This window comes from Typopeltis vanoorti, chromosome 3 (genome assembly GCF_054136105.1).
Source record: "Typopeltis vanoorti isolate ZY-2024b chromosome 3, IOZ_Tvanoo_1.0, whole genome shotgun sequence".
Taxonomy (NCBI): Eukaryota; Metazoa; Arthropoda; class Arachnida; order Uropygi; family Thelyphonidae; genus Typopeltis; species Typopeltis vanoorti.
Genome location: NC_143551.1, coordinates 146,493,307 through 146,515,061, shown reverse-complemented (window position 1 = coordinate 146,515,061; position 21,755 = coordinate 146,493,307). Strand labels below are relative to the sequence as shown.

Here is a 21,755-nt window from a genome sequence, read left to right as displayed (position 1 = left end):
ATGAATCAGTAACAAGTTTGACTGGTATTACTTATTAGATATAACTTCATGCCTTCAAGCCTTCTCTCTCTCATTAACCATCCCAGTACTCTCTTCAAACCCAACTGTTTTCCCAACATCCCAAGCCACCCCATTCCTTTGTCTACTCACACATTCATTTCCTTTATGCATCAACTCTGCTCCCATTGTGTTCCTCTGTTCCTATCTGCTTTGCATACTCATTCTCTACACACATGCTACCCACCATTCATAAGCACTCCTTCAATCCTTCCTTATTCTTCTGCTCTCCCACACTACTTCTTACTTGCTCAGATCTATTCTCTGGGCTCATTACTTTCCCTTCCAGCAGCAATGGCCTCTCCAGATGACTTGCATCAAACCATTCAAATGTAGTCCATAGCTCCTCCATTCATCCTTCAACCTCATTCCAAACATTCATGATATGCACGCCTTTCTCTTCACACATTTCTGAAAACACATTCAGAATCTGTTCTCCACCTTAACTTGGCATTGTCATACTTGGACAATGCACAACTACCTTTCTTATCACACTGTTATCTTATTCTTTTCAACACCTCCTGATATCCAGTCAACATCCTCCTTGCTTTTAATGAAGTCATTTGTTTCTAATACCACTCAACTCTTGCTCACTTATTGCTCATATCCAATGCTTCAGTCATTCTAATCATTCTTCCTCCTGGTAAACAAAACCTTGTACATCTTGTTCACCACACCTCTAATTGAATCCCCCATACAACACTATTTACAAGTCTTTCGTTACCACTTTCATTTGGAAATCATTCATTTCAGTCTTTTCACTCTTCTTACATGTCTACAATTCTCTTCATTTCATTCCACATATTCTTCACCTCTTGCCTCGTCTTCAACTCAACTTCCAAATCTTGTATAATTTTTTTCCTATCATCAGTCTTGCTATCTTACTGTCAGTTGGACATGCTGTTTTGACATCAGCCCTAGTCATCATTTTACTGTACATTGTATCTTGCACACTTCCTTATCATTTAATTGTATTCTTTTCTTCACCTTTAGTTTCATGCTACTTTTTTTTAACATTCACACAATCTTCCTCAACATCTGTTTCACTTATGACACAATTATGCATAGCTGTTTGTGTGTGTGATTCCACTTTAGAGCCAGTGAAATCATGGCGTTTTCTGGTCAGACTCTTCCAGGATAATGTGCAATATCACAGGACCAAAGTTGTATGGAATTGATTTGAGAAATGCATGGAAGACATTTTGAATGATCAGCAAATTCACCAGGTATCAATCCAGTCTAACCTGTGGGATGTTCTGCAATACTATGAGACGCCACACATCCTCCGTTCAGAAACTATAGCTACAGATACACACTGACAGCATTAGACATCAAATGGAATCAATGCAACAACAGGTACAAGTCATTATCCATAACTGATTTCTACATATAGAATATATTTTTTTATTTACAGCTGTTATAGAACAACTGAGGCTTATATTTTCAGAAATTTGATAACTAAAAATTTACTGTTGCATGGCCCATATGAGAATGCTAAAATATGCTCATCCAGTTCAAAAGAATATTTGTGGCATGTAAGTTACTCAAATATAGATGAAGTAGGAATGAACATCACAATCTGTTGTTGATACAAACATCAGATCTACCTGCTTCCCAAACAAAACTATTAGTGACAACAAAAACTGTTTTCATCCTTTCACTGCATGCTGTAAAATAGTAAAAAGTACAAATGGTTTGATTTTGAAGTGACATTTTCTTCTGCACAATTTTTTCAAAGTAATTTCTCAACATACCTTCATCCTTTCTTTTAGAGTTACACGGTGATCAGCATTCATTTTAAAAATTTATGGAATTTACAACCGTGTTAAAAAACTTTATCCTGACGTTTCGATCTTCACATTAAGATCATACATCCATATACAAGACAAGCTGAGTTACATTATTAACTGTAAGCTAAAGAAACATTGATTTGATCACATGTTATTCTACTGGCATGACCTCTAGTGAAAAAAAAAATTATAAATTACATCAAGCTAAATTCTATTTACAATGAGAGGAATAAACATTCTTTCAGAAACAATGATGTCCTATTTTTAGTATTACAATTCTTATTTTTGCTTTAAAGATACTGGATTTTCTACAGTCCTGTTTATAGTTGTTCTTAGTGAGGAACGTTCCGTGGGTCGAATATATATCTTCCATATGTTTGGGATTTTTAGACCATCATTATTGTTCAGATTGGGGTGGTTGATAATCTCGCATGCTTCCTTAAATTTCCATTCATACCATGGTTTAGTGCAATGTAGACAGCTAGTGCTTTTCCAGTCAATTCTGTGTAAGGTATTCGCAGGGCATGATCAGAAAAGCCAGCTTCACCATAATTATTATATTTAATGTGTCATTTATGTTCTTTTTGTCTGATAGGAACATCCTGTTTCTCCTATATATGGTATGTTGTAAGTACAATAAATCCAGTATACTCCAGGGTGGGCTAATGGAGGGAGTGGGTCTTTGAATGAGTTGAGATAGCTTTTTAATTTTGCAGGAGGTTTTGCAGAAATTAAGCTTCTTAATTCCTGCATAATTAAGAAGCTTACTCAACTCATCCAAAGACCCACTCCCTCCACTAGCCCACCCTGGAGTATACCGGATTTATTGTACTTGCAACATACCATATATAGGAGAAACAGGACGCAGAATTCCTATCAGACAAAAAGAACATAAATGACACATTAAATAATAATTATGGTGAAGCTGGCCTTTCTGATCATGCCCTGTGAATACCTTACACAGAATTGACTGGAAAAGTACTAGCTGTCTACATCGCACTAAAACATGGTATGAATGGAAATTTAAGGAAGCATGCAAGATTATCAACCACCCCAATCTGAACAATAATGATGGTCTACAAATCCCAAACATATGGAAGATATATATTCGACCCACTGAACGTTCCTCACTAAGAACAACTATAAACAGGACTGTAAAAAATCCAGTATCTTGAAAGCAAAAATAAGAATTGTAATACTAAAAATAGGACATCATTGTTTCTGAAAGAATGTTTATTCCTTTCATCGTAAATAGAATTTAGCTTGATGTAATTTATAATTTTTTTTCCCCAATAGAGGTCATGCTAGTAGAATAATGTGATCAAATCATTGTTTCTTTAGCTTACAGATAATAATGTAACTCAGCTTGTCTTGTATATCGATGTATGCTCCAGATGATGATCTTGATGTGAAGATCGAAATGTCAGGATAATAAAAAGTTTTTTTTTTTTTTTTTTAACATGGTTGTAAATTCCATAAATTTTTAAAATGAAGAAATATCCTCAGTTTTCATGTCACCTTTATCTCATTCCTTTTGCAGTACTCTTTCCTCCATTGTTCAACTTTTTTTCAATAGTCTAACATTTTGCCACTTCCTGATATTTATGGTCTATCAGGGCTTTCCAAAGTTAGGTAATCCGAGGGCCGCATTAAAAAAAAAAAAAAGATTTATCCGAGGGGCACATCACAATATGTATCTAGTAATTTGGTGAGCAGCAGCAGCAGCGACACAAATAGCTGAACAAACAAACACTAATTGTGCATTCACGTTCCCCATGAGCACCCAGAGCATGCGTGTTGGAACAAAACAGTGCAAGAACACTTCTTTGACAATCTATCTGAAAAACACATGGGTATATAGTGATGTAAAAACACCAAATAAAATTACCAAAATCGAGATTATTGATTAGTGATAGAATTAAAATATCTAATATGCATTTGATTCAAATTATTTTATTTGCTCGTAAAAATCAAAACTCACAGGCATGCCACACAAAATCTCACCATCAGCTACCTGTGGTTTGGACAGCCCTGTTCTATATTATTAACAAAATCTTCCCATAACTTATTCAGCTATTTTTAAACACTGCTGTAACTTTCTACCAAGACTGCCTCAGACTTCCTGAGTGTACCATGGAGGTCTGATTTTTCCATTTACAGATTAATGCCTCATTGAGTCTCCCAGGTCTTATTTTGAAGCTTTCTTTTTAATAATTATCTATTTTAGTCTACAGTTCCCTTGTAAAAGCTGCTTGTTTGATCCTTTAAAAAATTTTACATATTTCTCATTATATTTAGTTTCATTTGTGCTGAAAACTAGATGGCAATCACTTCCTCTTTCAAATCTCCTGTATACTTGTATCCTGAACCAGAATGAAATAACACCTTTTAACAATAGCTTTTTTTTTTTTTTTTTTTTTTTTTTTGTGGCTCCCACCCATGAAAGGTATATTTGTGAACCTACAGTACATTTGTACTGTTAATGGGTTAAGGTTTTGTATGCATGTGCATGTATATATTAATGTCATATATTTTTTCCATTTTTCATTTTTTTTTACCTAGTCCGGAAGCCTTGCTCTAAAGACCAAACAAAACGTTTCAAGCTCCAGTTAAGTGTTAGCAGCAGTCTCACACTGGACTATGAAATTTATTTCCGACCTAAAGGCAATCAAACATCCATGCTAGCTGTGGGATTCAAACATGCAGCTGTTGGTTGAAGAGCAGATAAGCTAACTACCTGGCCAAAAGTCAATGATTTTTCTTTTCTCTCTCTCTCTCTGTATGCATGCACACACATATACAGTTATGTCAGAAGATTGTGTTGGTAACAACTCCACACCTTGAAGAGAAATTCATTTCTTACTATGCTGTTTAGATCTCCATTGAGGAGCAACTTTTCCTTTGTCAGCTGCCTTCTCATTTCAAGTCATTGGACTCAAATTCCTCCACTTCTTTCAAACACAGATCCTTTTTGTTGGACCACAGTTGGACATTGTCTAATATTCCATTTTTGGTATTTGCCCATATCACTACGTCATATTGCTTGCCATTCAAGAATATTATCCTGATGTTTGGTGTTGAATATTATCACTGCTCCTTTTCCCTGATCATTATTGCCCAAGTATATATTTTATTTGTTTAGAAGCATCTCACTTATGTCTTTGTTTCAGTGACACCAATTATGCAGTACTTCGATTTTTCTGCCAGTTCCACTTCTTTCTGTTGATACTTCTCATGTTGGTGATGATCATTTGAATTCTTCTGATATTGAGTTTGTTTTGGTAACTGACTTTTGCCCTAGTTCTCTTCCAAAACAGCAGGGGCCTTGTTTAACTGTGCAGCACTCCAGTAGGGTGGTTACTTGGTCAGCAAAATCTCAAATGGCCAGCATATCCCAATTCATTCATTCAGTATCCGCTCAGATACCTACTAATGAGAACATGATCGTACTCGCCATGAGAATGTGAGGAGTGGACATTAAGGTTAGAATGCCTGGATGTCCAATGCAGATTCAGAGCCTTTCAAGGAATTCAGATAACCATTCCTTGAAAGAATATGTGGAAGTATCCTACTGGTTATCTAGCTTTGATACTTCAATGATCCCATGATGATGATCAACATAATCGCACACGCACACACAGTAAAATTAACTTACCTGTAAAGTTCCTGTATTTAGTTGCATAACTATTGAACTGGATGTTCTTATCCATCTGTTCATTTGAGGAATGCTATTTTTCTGTTTAACCTTCTTTTTATGACATATGTTACCACCCTAAGTAAACAAACATTTTTTACATTACTTCAGAAGACAATCTAATTATTAAGAATTCATATATACATCTTGTACTTCATTTTCTACAGAGAAAAATACACTATTTGTTAATGATAACAAAATATAACATGAAATACAACTAACCCCCAATTTATGTGGACACACTTTTATGCATTTTTTCCTGCACTAATACACACACACACACACACACACACACACACACACACACACACACACACACACACACACACGAGGGTGGTCTGAAAAGTTCTCGGCCTAACAATGAAAACATGAATTTATAATTTCAAAATTATTTTTATTTTTCAACATAATCTCCCTTAAGACTAATACATTTATTCCAGTGATGCTCCAGTGCCATTATCCCATTCCTGTAGTGGTTCTCACCAAGATCTGCAAAATACCCCTCTACAGCTGCAATCACCTCTTGATTCAAAGAAAAACGCTGACCAGCAAGGAAGAGTTTTAATTTTGGGAAGAGATGGAAGTCGGGAGCCAAATCTGGAGAATCGGGTGGATGTTCCAACAATTCATAGTGCAGATACCTTAATTTTCCCAAAACACCTTTGGGGGGCAGGTGCGTTGTCTTGATGAAAGATGATTTTTTTCTTCTGCGAACCGGGTCTTATCTCAGTAATTTTTTGTCTAGTCTGGCTAAAAGATTGGAATATTCTCCAGTGTTTTACCATTTTCAAGATAATTAATAAACAAAATACCTTTAGCATCCCAAAACATCAATGCCATGACCTTTCCTGCTGATGGAACTGACTGCCTTCTTTGGCGCAGTCAGTTTGGTGCTGTTTGGATTCTGGTGTGTAATGATGAATCCAAGTCTCATCCAGAATAATAAATCAATTGCTATGTTTTATTCTTGTTAAAATGAAATTTTAAAAAGAATAAACAATCTCTGTTCAGAGATTTTCATGCGAGTGCATTTTTGATGTGCTGTGAGCAAGCAAGGCACCCATCTTGCGCAAAGCTTTTTCATTTGCAATTCTTTATGCAAAATATATCCTACATGTTCTTTTGAAATGCCTAGTCTCAGCAATTTCACACACTTTGACTCGCTGATCATCCAATACAATATTGTGCACTTGATCAATGATTTCTGGTGGTATTACACTTTTTGGACGTCCTTCGCATGGATCATCTTCAAGGCTGGTACGGCCACATTTAAACTCTACAGCCCATTTCTTAATTGTCGAAATCGAAGGAGAAGAGTGCCCATAAACTTTTATGAACTTCTAATGAATTTCTCTTGCTGTTAAACCTTTGTTCACAAAGAATTTCATAACCACACGATACTCAATTTTATCCATTTCAAGGGATACAGAAAACACTTTTGCTTCAGACAGCTGTATAAAACAAACTACTTGATAGAATAACTTTCTATTTCACATGGATACTTATAACAGGTGTACCAACTAAGGAAAATAAATCTTGCCAATAGTGTTGCCATCTATGGTCGAGAACTTTTCAAACCACTCTCGTAATTAATTTCATTATCAAATCAAATTATGCTAAATAAACAGGTTCTGTTTAGTTTGCCTTCCAGATTCTCTACAGAGATGTCCATTAATCTTTAGCTTCCTTCATGTCACTAATATAGAAAAAATATAATGGTCAGACTATTGCACACTCTAAACAACTCATGTCATTCAGGAATACAGTGATACATCATTCAGTTGGAATTGAATGTCTTAGGTTAATCTGTTTACAGCTGAGATTTCATGCTAGAATAAGTAAGCATAATATATTACATTTGAGATCCTATTGTCTTTACATATATTTAAGACACATAACTAGCTCACATTTTTTGCCTATTGGAAGCATCTAATTCTTTTCACTTGAAATTTTCAATGATGTATCAGCACAAGAAAAAAAAAAAAAATTATGACATCCAGTAAGCAATGTGAAAAGAGTGGGAAAGAGAAGCTTGTTTAATTTTTTTTTTTTTTTTTTATCATGAATCACCCATGCGATGTTGAAAACCTAGCAAGCATCTAAGACTGTAGGTGAACGAGACTGCTGAGGGCTAGATAATTTGTTCTTTGCTGCAGAGATCGAATATAAAACTTTTTCAAGCCATTTCTGGTTTCCAATAAGAAAGATTGTAGTCTCACATTAGGAATGCAAAAATTATCTACCATCTCAAAATATTCAGAAAAGATTTAAAAATATATCCATGCCATAATAAGATTCAAATCAACAGTTTGTTGATTTGAAGGAGACAGTGATTTAAAAATAAGTTTCTCATCCTCACCAAATTCCAGATATGCACATATGCATGAGATGTATAGGATACCACATTAGTTAAGTTTGCTTTATTACTCATTCAAATGATCATCCCATTTCTGTTATTACTAGCTTTCTATTAACATTTTTCCTGCTAATTTATCACTACTCCAATATTGTCAGATCTATGGTCTTTCCACTCCTGTTCTGCCAATACTGGCTTAGATTAGCTCTGTATATATGCACAATTTTGAATGCTGGCAAGTTCCTTCCTAATATCTTAATTTTTAATATGATTCTGCTATTGATATTATCTGTTCATTAATCTAATTTTTCTCAGGACTCTTATCTCTAATCAACTTATTTCTAGCAAGCCTCTCAGAACAAAGCAAAAATTGGTTTGAACACCATCTTGTATACTAGTTTAACTGACTAATTCCTCTTCTTCCATAAAAATTTATTCTGCTTGACTACCCACTATACCAGCTTTGCATATTCTGCTGTCTATTTTCAAAATATTTAAAAATTGTTTCTAAAAACCAGAAATATCGAACTTGTTCTATAAGATCCCCAACAAGAATTGTTTTCCATATATTCCAGGCTATTTTCGATGTCCTTTTGATTTTCATGCCAAATTTGTTAAGCAAATATTCAATTTAATTAAAGTCTTGAAGACTTATATACTGGACTTGTTTAAGAGTACAACATCAATTGCCTAAAGTAAAGAGCCAATGAAATTTTCCAACTTTGATGTTTAATGCCAATTTCCTTCATAATGTGATCCATATAGATCAGAGTAGAGACAGTGGGCACCCTTCTCTTATACCCAATTTTACATCAAAGTACCTTCCAATACTACCTTCAAGTAACTGATTCTCACATTGCTTTATTTCCCTTTTTTCTATGAGAGATCCATTCCAATTATCAGAAATTTCATTGATTATACTAGGTAGCCAATGTAAAGCTCATGTCTTCATATTTGAGCATTTCAGGTAGAATATTTCTAACTATGGCTGGCTGCCTTTCAACATTTCAAATTTCTACCACAACTTATGTGATCTAATAATCTATCATAGTAAGTTTATGCCTATCTTTAGTTTTTCTCACTTTTATCATCTAGTTACTTTTATACCAACCTTTAATCTGTTTAAGTTTTTTTCAAGAGCTCCACCCTTGGAATATCCTATGTATTCTTTCATTTTTCTCGTTCTTTTAAACAGAATAAAGGGAACAGAACAAAGTCATCCTGGAAGCTATATAAGGAAGGTGCAGTCTTTCCCCCCCGCATACCTCAATGGAGCAGTTAACTGAATGTATTATCTGAAAGTGTGTGAAAGTACAAAAACAGAGAATTAAAATAAGGCATATTTTGAGGTCTGTGACAATGACCTTCCACAATGAGTGACTCCATGAGGATTTGATGAATTTAGCTTAAGTTTATCTTGATAATGAACTTATCTTGAATATAATTTATAACTAGTGTACTAGCAAAACTGGTACACTAGCTATGAATTAAATTCATGTGGACATTCCATGTTGTTTCTCTTGCTGAAATATATATTAATAAAAGAAATGTTAAAATCTAACAAGTATTTCTTGACATTGGTCTTCACAGAAGGTCAAGATCTAAACCCACATGCATTTGCTTTTACCCGAATGCAATAATTAGAGAAGGAATAAATTTAAAATTGGAGGAAATGTATATATCTTCCATGTATGTGTCAATATCATATGTTCATTGTGGAAATGCTTGGAGTAATTGAGTGACATCAGAATACATTATTAAAATTAAGCACTTGTTTCATGCATATATATAACTAGATATTACTAGAGAAATGTAATCTGCAATTACATTTCATTACACATGCTTTGAGGATTTAATCACTCACATAAATGCTAAGTAAAAATGCAACATTTGCTTGACATGAGCTTATTACAAAAATATAACAAATAAAAATAACATGCACACATACAGAGAGAGAACAATTAACATGTACACTGTTTTCCTCCCACTGCAGGAAGTGCATTATATAGTCAGTATGTGCATGTACAACTAAAGCACAATTTCTATCAGTTGATAGAAATAGAAATAAATGACTATTATTAGCATGTTGGAACGAAAGTACTGAACCAAAGAAAGATGAATGACAGTGAAAGTGAGAAGAATGATAGTGAAAGTTGGACGTATGTTGGACTGAAAGTACGAAAACAAAGAAGGATGAATGAGAGGGAAAGTGAGAAGAGGGGGTCGAGAGTTAGAAAGTTAGAAAGATTTAATGATAGAGAGAATGTGTCCCGAGGTTCGGAAGGTGAATTGGATTGGATAAAGCAAGAAATGAAATGGATGCGGAATGAAATTAAGAGAATTCAGGTAAAAACTATTAAAATAAATCATGATGGCATGAAAGAGTTAACAAAAGATGAGCGAGTGGCGTTGTATGGTGACTCCATTATTAAAAGTGTGCTAGAGGATAAAATGCACAAGGTATGTTTTCCAGGCGGTAAAATTAGTAGAGTGAGGCATTGAATATGAGGCGGGAACGAGCAAAAGAGTTAATTGTATTAATTGGTACAAATGATTTGAGAGAGAACAAAGAGCATGTCAAAATGAATGTCAGGAGACTGCTTGGAAAGATAAAGGAGAATAGTGTGACAGGAAGGACAGTCAGTGCGTTGCCTAGGTATGATTGTGGTGAAATGAGGCAGAGAGCAAGGATTATGAATGATATTCTGGCTGAAATGTGTGAGGAGATGGGAGTACAGTTTGTTAATGTGTGGAATGAGTTTGAGGGACGAAGTGAGTATATCGGAGCGATGGACTGCATTTGAGTGGTTATGGTGTGAGTCGCTTGGAGAGACTGCTGCTGGAAAGCGGAGAAGTGAATAGAGAGAATGGATCAGATCGAGAGGGGAGTAATGTGGAAGAGCAGGAGAGATTGAAGAAGTGGAAATGAATGGGGAAGTGAGTGGTATATATATATATACCACTATAATAGTATAGAAAATGAGAGAATGGGTGTGCAAGAGGAGCAGGGAAATGGGGAGGCTCAGGGTGGACAGGGATACACAGCGTGAGAAAGGTGGATGCTCCAAGAGGAGGTGAGAGCATGTGTAGGCAGGAAAGTAATGGGATGATCAGGGATCAAAAGGAAACAGATGGAATTGCAAAGGGTTCTAAAATGAAGAAGCAGAAAGGGAAATGGCCCCAGTCCAGCATGGAGAGATTACATCGAGTGAGTGCTATCAGTGGAACTAGCTGTAGATCCAGAAATGAGTTGTTGTGTTTGTATACCAATGCTAGAAGTATAAGGAACAAGGTGGATGAAATGGTTGCACTAATTGCGTCTGCGTGCCCAGAGATTGTCGGAATAAGTGAGACATGGTTAGATGAGGACGACATCCTGACAGGAATAGAGATGGAAAGGTATGATGTGTTTCGTGAGGATAGAAGGGGTAAAAAGGGAGGGGAGTGCTATTGATGATAGAGAAAGAGTTATGTCCATACAAGGTAGAGATGCAAGAGGGAAATGGGGCAAGTGGTTTTGAGGCAGTATGGTGTGAGATAGAGGTGAATAGAATCAAATACTTGGTGGAATGTTGTTATAGACCTGGTAATGTGGATGGTGGTGATAGTGAGATGTATAGTCAAATAAGCCAAGCAAATAAGAAAAGGGTGATCATTATGGGTGATTTTAATTATGGCAATATAGACTGGAATGAAGAGATAGCGACTGGAAGTAAAGAAAATGAGTTTCTTGAGTTTTTGAGGGATAACTACCTCAGACAGTATGTAACAAAGGGCACACGAGGATTAAGGGTCTTGGATTTGGTCATTTCATTGGAGGATGTAATTATCGATGAGGTATCAAATCATCCACCAATTGGTGAAAGTGACCATGAGGTTATTACTTGGGTGGTTGCCAGCAGTGCAAGGACCCCTGTGAAAAAAGGGTATATGTGGAACTACAAGGGGGGTGATTATGAAGAGCTCAGGAGACAGCTTGCAAGGGTAGCATGGAATGAGGAGTTAGCTGGAAAAGAGATCAATGCAGCTTGGGCGATTTTCAAAAAATATACCATGGGTGAGAAGGTTAAATAAGGTAGGTGTGAGATGGATGAATAAAGAGATTAAGCATGCAATACAGAGAAAAAGGGCATTGTGGAGGCAGCATAAGAGAAGTGGAAGTAACCAATTTCATGAGGTCTACAAAGACCAGGCAAGGAGGGTGACTTGGTTGGTGAGTTTAGCTAAAGAGAGGTATGAATAGCAGTTAGCTAATGAAGCTAAAAAGAATCCTAGGGAGTTCTTTTGATATGTAGCCAGCAAAAGAAAGAATGGTTATGGAAGGATGACATTGATTGCAGGAAATGGTATAAAGACAGCTGTTGCAGAATGTGTGGTGGAGATACTTAATGAGCAGTTCATAAAGATCTTTCAATCTTGTGAATGTGACTTCAGGGAGAGATTAAGAGCAGTTGATGATGGGGAGGAGAGACTGACTGTAAGTGAGCAAGAGGTGTTTGGGGAGTTTAGTAAACTAGATGTAAATAAGGCTGTGGGACTTGATAATATATCACTGCGTATTCTGAAGGAATGTACCAGAGAGTTGACACCTGCCTTGACATTTTTTTAATATGAATCTTGCACTCGGTCAAGTCCCTAAAGAGTGGAAGGAGAGGAAAGATTGTGCCACTTCATAAAGGAGGTGATCTAATTCAAGCATCAAACTATAGGCCTATCTGTGTGTCAGGTGTTGTGGTTAAGTTGTTGGAGAAGCTTGTGAGAACTAGGATCCAGAGATGGGTTGACAACAATGGTATAATCTTTGATGGACAGCATGGATTTGCTAAAGGGAGGTCGTGTTTTAGTAATCTACTTACTTATTACAATAAAGTGACTGCTTCCTTGGACAGAGGAGAAGGATACACAGTAATATACTTGGATTTCACAAAAGCTTTTGATAGAGTACCTCATGATAAGTTGACAGTCAAACTAGAGCAGATGGGGTTGGATATTAGATTAGTGCATTGGATTGGAGACTGGCTATCTGATAGGTATCAACAAGTTGTGTATGGGGGTGCAATATCCAGGAAAAGGAAAGTCACTAGTGGAGTGCCTCAGGGATCCGTTTTAGGGCCATTACTATTTAACTTGTATATTAATGATATTGGCGAAGATTTGGATGGAGATATTCAGTTGTTTGCAGATGATGCAAAGTTGGGACGAACCATAAAGAGTAGTTAAGTTGTTGTGGCCTTGCAAGAAGACTTGAATAAATTGAGTGATTGGGCAAGCAAATGGGGATGCGAGTTCAATATTGCAAAATGTAAGGTTTTAAAATTTGGAAAACAAAGATGGGATGCAGAATTTATGCTTGGTGAGAATATATTGTTGGAAGTAGAGGAAATAAGAGATCTGGGAGTGATAGTGGATAAGGATCTAAAATTTAGGGGACACATCGCCAAAATTGTGAAGACAACACAAAGACTTCTGGGAATGATGAGGAGGACACTGATGTGTAGAAGTAGGGAGATTCTTGTTCCATTGTATAAGGCTTTGATTAGGCCACACATGGACTATTGTGCCCAGATTTGGTCACCTGGTTTTCAGAAGGATGAAGAGATGTTGGAAAATGTCCAAAGACAACTGACTAAGGTAGTTTCTGATCTCTGGAATGTCAAGTATGAGGAAAGATTGAAAAGATGTAATTTGCAGAGTCTAGTGGAGAGAAGGAAGAGGGGAGATATGATAGAGACCTACAAGTTGGTAAGGGGTTGTTATAGGATCAGTGGTGGAGAAGTTCTACAGAGAATAGTGGGAGATCAAGGGAGAACCAGAGCTCGTCCCTGGAAACTGTATAAAGAGGGTGTGAGTAGGGGAGTGAGAGGCAGGTTTTTTTCGCGCAGAGTTGCAAGTGATTGGAATGCCTTGCCTGAGAGTGTGGTGTCTGCAAGGAGTTTGAATGTGTTTAAGACACGGTATGATGAGATGTGTGTGTGAGATAAAAGGACGTCCTAGATGAGTCTTTGACTCCATGAGGTCTTGTTTAATAATAATAATGTTGTATCTCACTACTGGACAAAAGCCTGTCCCAAATTTCTCCACTCTTCTTTCACCGAAGATCCTCATCCAGTTGTTTCCTGCTATTCCTAATAGCTCTACCTCATCTGTTTTCCTCTCTCTCTCTCTCTCTCTCTCTCTGAATCCAACTGTAGAAAGGAATATCCATCTTTCATTGTGGCTACAGTGCAAGCTAATTCCACTGCACTCTTTGAATAAGATTGATTTTTGTGAAGAGTCTGATTATTTTTTTTAAGGTCTGAAATGGCTTAAAAAAGTTCCATGTTTGGTCTCTAGAGCAGAGTTTCCACCTATGTAAAAATAAATATATAAAATTGATAAAAATAGCAAAAACCCTTAGCCCACCCACAGTACAAAATGTACTACAGGTGTTTCGTGGATGCAAACTACACCACCTACAAAAAAGCAAATTCCTTTCAAGTCCCACTAACTGTCAGAATATTTAGTATTCAAAATACATTCTCATGCACTTCTAAACCATCATTCCTCCACAAATAAAACCTTTTTCAAAATAAACTACTCCAATAAAAACTTTTATTAGCCATGTATTCACAAACATAATTTTATTACTACAAATATTTTGACAAGAAACTAGCTAATCAGTGTATCAGCATAATCACAAGGTGAAGCAACAAAAGCCACTTGCCACCTAGTGGGCAGTTATAATAAAATAAATTATAATTAAGGCCAAAATTTAAAATTTAATTAGGTAATGATATGCATTATATTAAATTAAATAATTAAAAATGGGAGATTTCCATTTATGAGGATGAATCTCCCAAATCTTGGTAAGAGTCATCCTCATAAATGGCATATATTCCCCACCCCATTTTAATTTAATAATTTTTAAATGGCAATAAATTAATAAATTTAATGAATAAATTAAGTATATTATATATTATAACTATCTGAGCAAAAGACTAATAGAAATTAGACTCGAGACATTAAGAGACCACATAATTTCTGCATATGTACTAGAAGAAGACCGTAATATATTTTATATTATAAAGAATTACAGAATGTCATAGATAAAACAAATAAAACTGACTATTTACTATTAGCAGGAGATTTAAATGCCAGAACAAGAAACAAACAAACAAAAAAAAAAACATAGGTAAATTTAGCAAAAATACATGCCATCAAAATGATCACACACTGAGAGATTTTGTCATTTATAATACTGACGATGAATTCTGTGTTTAAACACAAGGAAATACATAAATATACTTGGTCAGCCTGAGAATGCCAATCAATAATTGACTACATTATTGCCAACTTTAAATTAGCAGAGTTAATTTTAGACATAAGAGCATGTAGAGGTTTTGAATTAAATACCGATCATCATATGGTATCAACAAAAATTTTATTTAAACCAACGTGACTAAAAATACATAAAGTTGAAAATTCTGATCAACCAACTAACAAAATTTCTCCATTACAGAATCCCCATGTTAGACAACAATATCTAAAATGCACAAACTTAAAAACAAACTACACATGAATCAAGTGACATAGAAGAGGAATGGGAAAATTTGAAACAAATTCTTACAAAAGCAGCAACAGAAAGTTTAGGAATAAAGTGCAAATGGATTAGAAAAAGATGACTACAAGGTTGGAAAAAAAAAAAGAAAATAAAAACAAAAAAGGACAGTTACCAGAAATGCTAAATTCCAAAGCAATAGAAGCAGAAATAGAGTATAAAAGAAACAATGCAATTGCAAAACGAAAAGTAAGAAAAAACAGAGATGGAACAATTTTGTAACAGAAGTAAAAAAGGATATACAAGGATGGTCTGAAAAGTTCTCATCCTAACAATGAAAAAACGAATTTATAATTTCAAAATTATATTTTTCAACATAATCTCCCATAAGACTGTACAAAGTATTTTACCTTGAGTATAATAAATGTTAAAGCTACCAAGCTATTTTAAACCTGGTTTTACTCCATTTCCCAAGTTTGCTTACTTGGGAAATGGAGTAAAACCAGGTTTAAAATTGCTTGGTAGCTTTAACACTCCCAAGACTAATACATTTATTCCAGCAACTCCAACTCCATTATCCCTTCCCTGTAGTGGTTCTCAGTAAGATCTGCAAAATACCTCTTCTACAACTGCAATCACCTCTTGATTCGAAAAACGCTGACCAGTGAGGAAAAGTTTTAGTTTTGGGAAGAGATAGAATTCAGAGGGAGCCAAATCTGGGGAATAGGGTGGATGTTACAACAATTCATAGTGCAGATCCCTTAATTTTCCCATTGCCAAAACACCTTGTGGGCAAGTGTATTGTCCTGATGAAAGATGATTTTTTCCATCTGCAAACCGGGTCTTTTCTCATGAATTTTTTCAGCTAAGTCTTCCAATATCATATCGTACACTTGATCAATGATTTCTGGTGTTGTTACACTTTTTGGATCATCACGTCCTTCACGTGGATCATCTTCAGATCACTTTGAAACTTGGCAGCCCATTTCTTAATTGTTGAAAATGAAGGAGAAGAGTGCCCATAAACTTTTATGAGCTTCGAATGAATTTCTTTTGGCATTAAACCTTCTTTGACAAAGAATTTTATAACCGCATGATACTCAAATTTTATCCATTTCAAGGGATACAGACAACACTTTTGCTTCAAATAGCTGTATAAAACCAACTACTTGATAGGATGACTTGCAAGTTCACATTGTTGCTTATGACAGGTGTACCAACTTAGAAAAAAAAAATCTTGCTGATAGTGTTGCCATCTATGGTTGAGGCCAAGAACTTTTCAGACCACCCTCGCATTTAATCCACAACCCAACACCTATAAAGTAATAAAATACATGAATAAAGAAATAAAAGAAAAGATGGGATAGATTTTGAAAAATGGGTAACCTATTTCCAAAATCTTTGGACAGATGAGAACAATAAAATAAAATTTTATAAAACAAAGAATGACCTAACAGAATATATCACAATGTTAGAAATGAAAAATATGAAAACACCAGGAGAAGATAATATAAATATAGAACTATACAAAAATGCAGGCGAAAAATTTAATGGGACTTTGAAATTTTTTAATATGGTTTCGATGTCTGGAAAAACTCCCAACTCTTGGAAAAAAGCACTGGTTATTCCAAAAAGGAAATAAAGACTATTGCAATAATTATAGGGGAGTCGAGTTATAACAGGGCAAAATTAATCTGTTCAGATGACAATGCCCTAACTACTGAACTAAACAAATTAAAACATCCTTAACACTTTCTTAGCCAATGGCTACAACTCCCAAAAAATATTAAAACCAGTTAACCACAATCCCCCTCCATAACAAAGATTACACTAAATCCATCACCATTCCCTATATCTGGGGCACCTCTAAAAGGTTAACCAAAATCTTAAAAAAATATGACCTGACTTCTTGTTACAAGCCATATAAAAAATTGGCATCCCTTATCCATTCCAAAGACCACCCACTTCCCCTAGACCTACCTGGGGTGGGGTATACCAGGTCCCTTGCAGCTGTAAACTGTCCTACTTTGGCCAAACAGGCAGGACAGCAAATGTCAGAATTTCAGAACACAAATATTACATCCGGTTTCACCAGTACAGCCACTCTGGGCTTGCATAGGCCATGCTCTGGATACCCGCCACAGAATACGTGGGAAGAAAGCCACATTAATACATCACAGCAAATTTAAATATGAAAGATTGTTCATGGAATTAGCCTCAGTTCTAAAACACTTCCCAAACCTCAACAAATTTGGGTGCATGAGACTGCCACAAATTTGGGAAGCTGACATCTTGAGATCTTCAGCCCAACAGCCAAGACAACCCAATATAGCCTGCTAGGGGGCACCCTTAGGACTCTAGGAAACAGTTTTCTCTCTCTTCTGCTTCATTTGCTTTTTGTAGTCCTGCATGCATGTATTTGTTGTATTTTCTCATGAAGATGGCAATGTGACACTGTCAAAATATAGGATGTATTTATTAAAGTTTCTTTTAATTAATATTCCAGTATACGTTGTAAATTCCTTAAATAATTTAATAGTTATAGGGGAGTTAAGTCTGCTAAATACAGGATATAAAATATATGCAGGAATATTAAAAGAAACTAAACATTATTGGAGGACAAACCACTAGAACAGCGCTTCCCAAACTGTGGGCCACAGTCCCCTTGGGGGCTGTTAGTTTTGTTGAGGGGGAGTGAAATAATGAAAACAAATTTAAAATGTTTTAAGATTAAGTGTGCCATGTCAAATGTGTATGCAAGATGCTAAAATGTAATATTTGTGTATGTTTTGTATTGAATACAAATACAATAAGTATTATAATAATATATGTCTGTATTATGATTTTTTTTTCCAATGGGGCCTTTACACCCATAAGTTTGGGAAGCACTACACTAGAAGAACAAAACGGTTTCCAAGTATAGATCCAACTTTTACTCTAAAATTATTAATAGAGAATTTTAAAAAACAGTGCCTTTATTGATTATGAAAAATCATTTGACAAAATTAATATTTTAAATAATTTTTTTCCTACTAACTGATTTAAATATACCAAACCAACTTTTACAATCCATTCAAGAAATATATACAGGAAATAAAATAGCATTAAATTAAAACACATCTCAGAATGGAAAGATATATCAAGAGGAGTATGACATATCAAGAGGAGTACTCTTACCTCTGCTTTTCAATATATATATATATATAACAATCTGGAAACAGTATAATCCATTTGGTATACAAATAACCCCATTAATGAAAGTAGATACACTAGTATTTGCAAATGATCAAATAGTATTAACTACATCAGAAAAAGATTTACAAAGATCATTAAAATCATTAAATGATATCTCAAAACAATATAATATGGAAATATCTAAAGAAAAAACGAAAATAATGACATTCAAAGGAGAAAACCCAATAAGAAGTAAAATAGTAATAGATAAAATATTAGAACAAGTAAATACTCTCAAATACTTAGGATGCGATTTACCATATGAAGAAAAAAAAGCCACTAAAATATCAAACTTTGTCAAAGTAAATGGCATAATATATTTAAGCCATCCCTAGTACAAAAACACAGAATAAGACTATATCGTGTCTTGTCAAAACCAACTAGTTAACGGAAGCAAAACATGGATCATAAAACAAATGAAGAAATTTTACAATCCCTGAATATAAAACCAATCAATTACTACAGGGGTGCTTAAGGGTCAAAGCTGTATAACTGAGAGGAGACCTCCACATAGCCTTTAAAGGAATACAGAGAACCAACCAGGGCTTCTGACCTAATGTCAATCCTCACCTTCTCGTGGTGAACCCTGTTGGGTATCTACTTGGATACTGAACGAACGAGGATGGGCTGGCAATTTGGGATTTAGCCAACTAAGTTGTATTCTTATTGGTTAAACCAAAATACAAAATGGCACGACATGACAAAATTTCATGCTGGCTGGGGCGTCGCCCAGTTAAACAAGGCCCCCCAGTTGTTTGCACCAGGGAACCTGGGCGAACAGCGAAAAGTCAGCTACTGGAACAAATCTGAAAACAAACCCCAACTCAACATCACCAGAGTTAAAGATCGCTACTATCAACATGAGAAGTCTGAATGGCAAAGAAATGGAGCTAGCTGAGGAATTAGATAAGTACCAGATAGACATAATAGGGTTGACTGAAACAAAAAAAAAGACAACTGGTGAGATCTTTCTGAGCAATAAATACAAAATGGTATATTCAGGCAATAACAATCAAGGAAAAGAAGGAGTAGCCATAGTATTCAACACAAAATATGAGGCTAATCTTCTTGAATGGCAAGAAGTCTCAAGTAGAGTAATGTGGGCAAATATGAGAATGGGGAACTGGACAATGATACTTATTTGTGCCTATGGTCCCACAGAAGGTTCCACTAAGGTAGAAGTGGAGGAATTTTTTGGGGCTTTAGAAAAAGCAACTGACACAATGAAAAAGGAAAAGAAAGTTGGTCCTTGTTGGGGATCTAAATAGCAGAGTAGGAAATGATTGTGACACATACAAAAATATTTTGGGAAAATTTGGAGAAAAGAGCAAAGCTAATAATAATGGCATATATCTGTTAGATTTCTGCTCAGGACATGGAATGGTTATTACTAACACCATGTTCCAACATAAAAATATGCACAATTTCACATGGAGAGAAGAGGCAAGGAATAAGAAAAGTCTCATTGACTATGTTATTGTTGATAGTGATGTTTTCTCCCTGGTGCAGGACACCAGAGTATACAGAGGATTTGAAATTGGAAGTGATCACTTTTTGGTCTTGAGCAGGATAAAATTGAATTTCATATTGAAAAGAATAACATGTAAGAAAGTTTTAAAGCAAATAAAAGTTGAGCAGCTCTCGGATGCAAACTATAGACTAAAATACACAAAGATTATTGAAGAAAAAATGAAAGAGTTTGAGAACAGGAATCAAACCTTGGAGATTCAGTGGCAAACTGAAGAAAACATTGATTGATTCTGCCAGAGAGGCATGTGGTGAGGTTGTCTGCAAGGATAAAAAAAAAAAAATCAGAACTCCCTGGTGGACACAGGAAGTTAAAGAGGCAGTAAAGGAAAAGAAAGCATATCAGAAGTTCCTGTCAAATAAGTCAGCTTGTGCTCATTGAGAATACAGAGACAAATGCAAGAATGCTAAACACTGTGTAAAACTAGCTAAACAAAAGTCATGGGAGAATATAGAAAATAAATATCAAGAAGGCAGCAAAGTATTCTGGAGGTTGTTGAAGAAGCTTAGGAATGGAGGAAAGAGTGCTGTAAAAGGAGTTAGAGATGATAAAGTGAAATGAAAACGGGAAAAAAAGATATCCTTGAAGTATGGAGTAATTGCTTTGAAAAACTGCTAAATGAAACAAGCAGTGATGATAGCACAGTGGTAAAAAACACTGACCAGGCATGCAGTCAGGAATACATATCCATACTTGAAATAGAAAAAGCCATCAAGGGCTTGAAATGTGGAAAGGCAGCAGGAGTAGATGATATTCGACCAGAAATGCTGAAGTATGGTGGTATAAGAGTCTTACAGTCGCTGCACTGAATAGTTCAGAAAGCTTGGACAGGGAAGAATTCCCGATGATTGGAGTAGAGCGCTCATAGTATCCATATATAAAAAGGGAAATAAAACTGAATGTGAGAATTACAGAGGCATTTCCCTACTGAGTGTTCCTGGCAAGATCTATGCAACTATACTTGAGAAACGGTTGAGAAGAATTATGGAAGAAAAGCTTGGTGAAGAACAAGCTGGATTCAGGCCAAATAGAGGTTGTCAGGATCAGATCTTCACTTTACGACTAATAGTCGAGAAAGCATGGGAATATAACAGAGATCTGTATTAAAGTTTTGTCGATTTGGAAAAGGCATATGACAAGGTGCCAAGAGAGAAGCTATTCAATACGCTATAGTTATATGGTGTCAATGGGGCATTATATCAAGTAATACTTAGTCTTTATTTGAGTTGTAAGTGAGCAGTTAGAATTGAAGGAAGTACAGGAAGATGATTTAATGTTAAATCTGGTGTGAGACAAGGATGTACATTATCCCCTCTGTTATTCATTATCTATATGGAACACATTATGAAGGAAAGTGGTATTAAACATGATATCAAAATTGGAGATGTTAATGTCAGCTCTTTGCTTTATGCAGATGATGTTATACTTCTAAATAAATCCGCTACAAGTCTGCAAGATTCTCTGACTAAATTGAATAGCTGTTGTAATAGATATGGTATGAAGGTCAGCAATAAAAAGACAAAGACAACGAAAATAGGTAGAATCATTGAAAATGTCAA

The 21,755-nt window shown here is 35.5% G+C and overlaps 1 protein-coding gene across 2 annotated transcripts in view; it reads right to left on the bottom strand.

Annotated features, from left to right (window-relative positions):
- Positions 1-21,755, bottom strand: part of LOC150108639 (serine/threonine-protein kinase PLK2-like) — a 321,698-nt gene that overhangs the window by 14,883 nt on the left and 285,060 nt on the right. For both annotated transcript variants that reach the window (XM_090416098.1, XM_090416097.1), the window contains exon 13: positions 5,503-5,619. In XM_090416098.1, the coding sequence (XP_090272224.1) occupies positions 5,503-5,619 (117 nt within the window). The remainder of the gene's footprint in view (positions 1-5,502; positions 5,620-21,755) is intronic.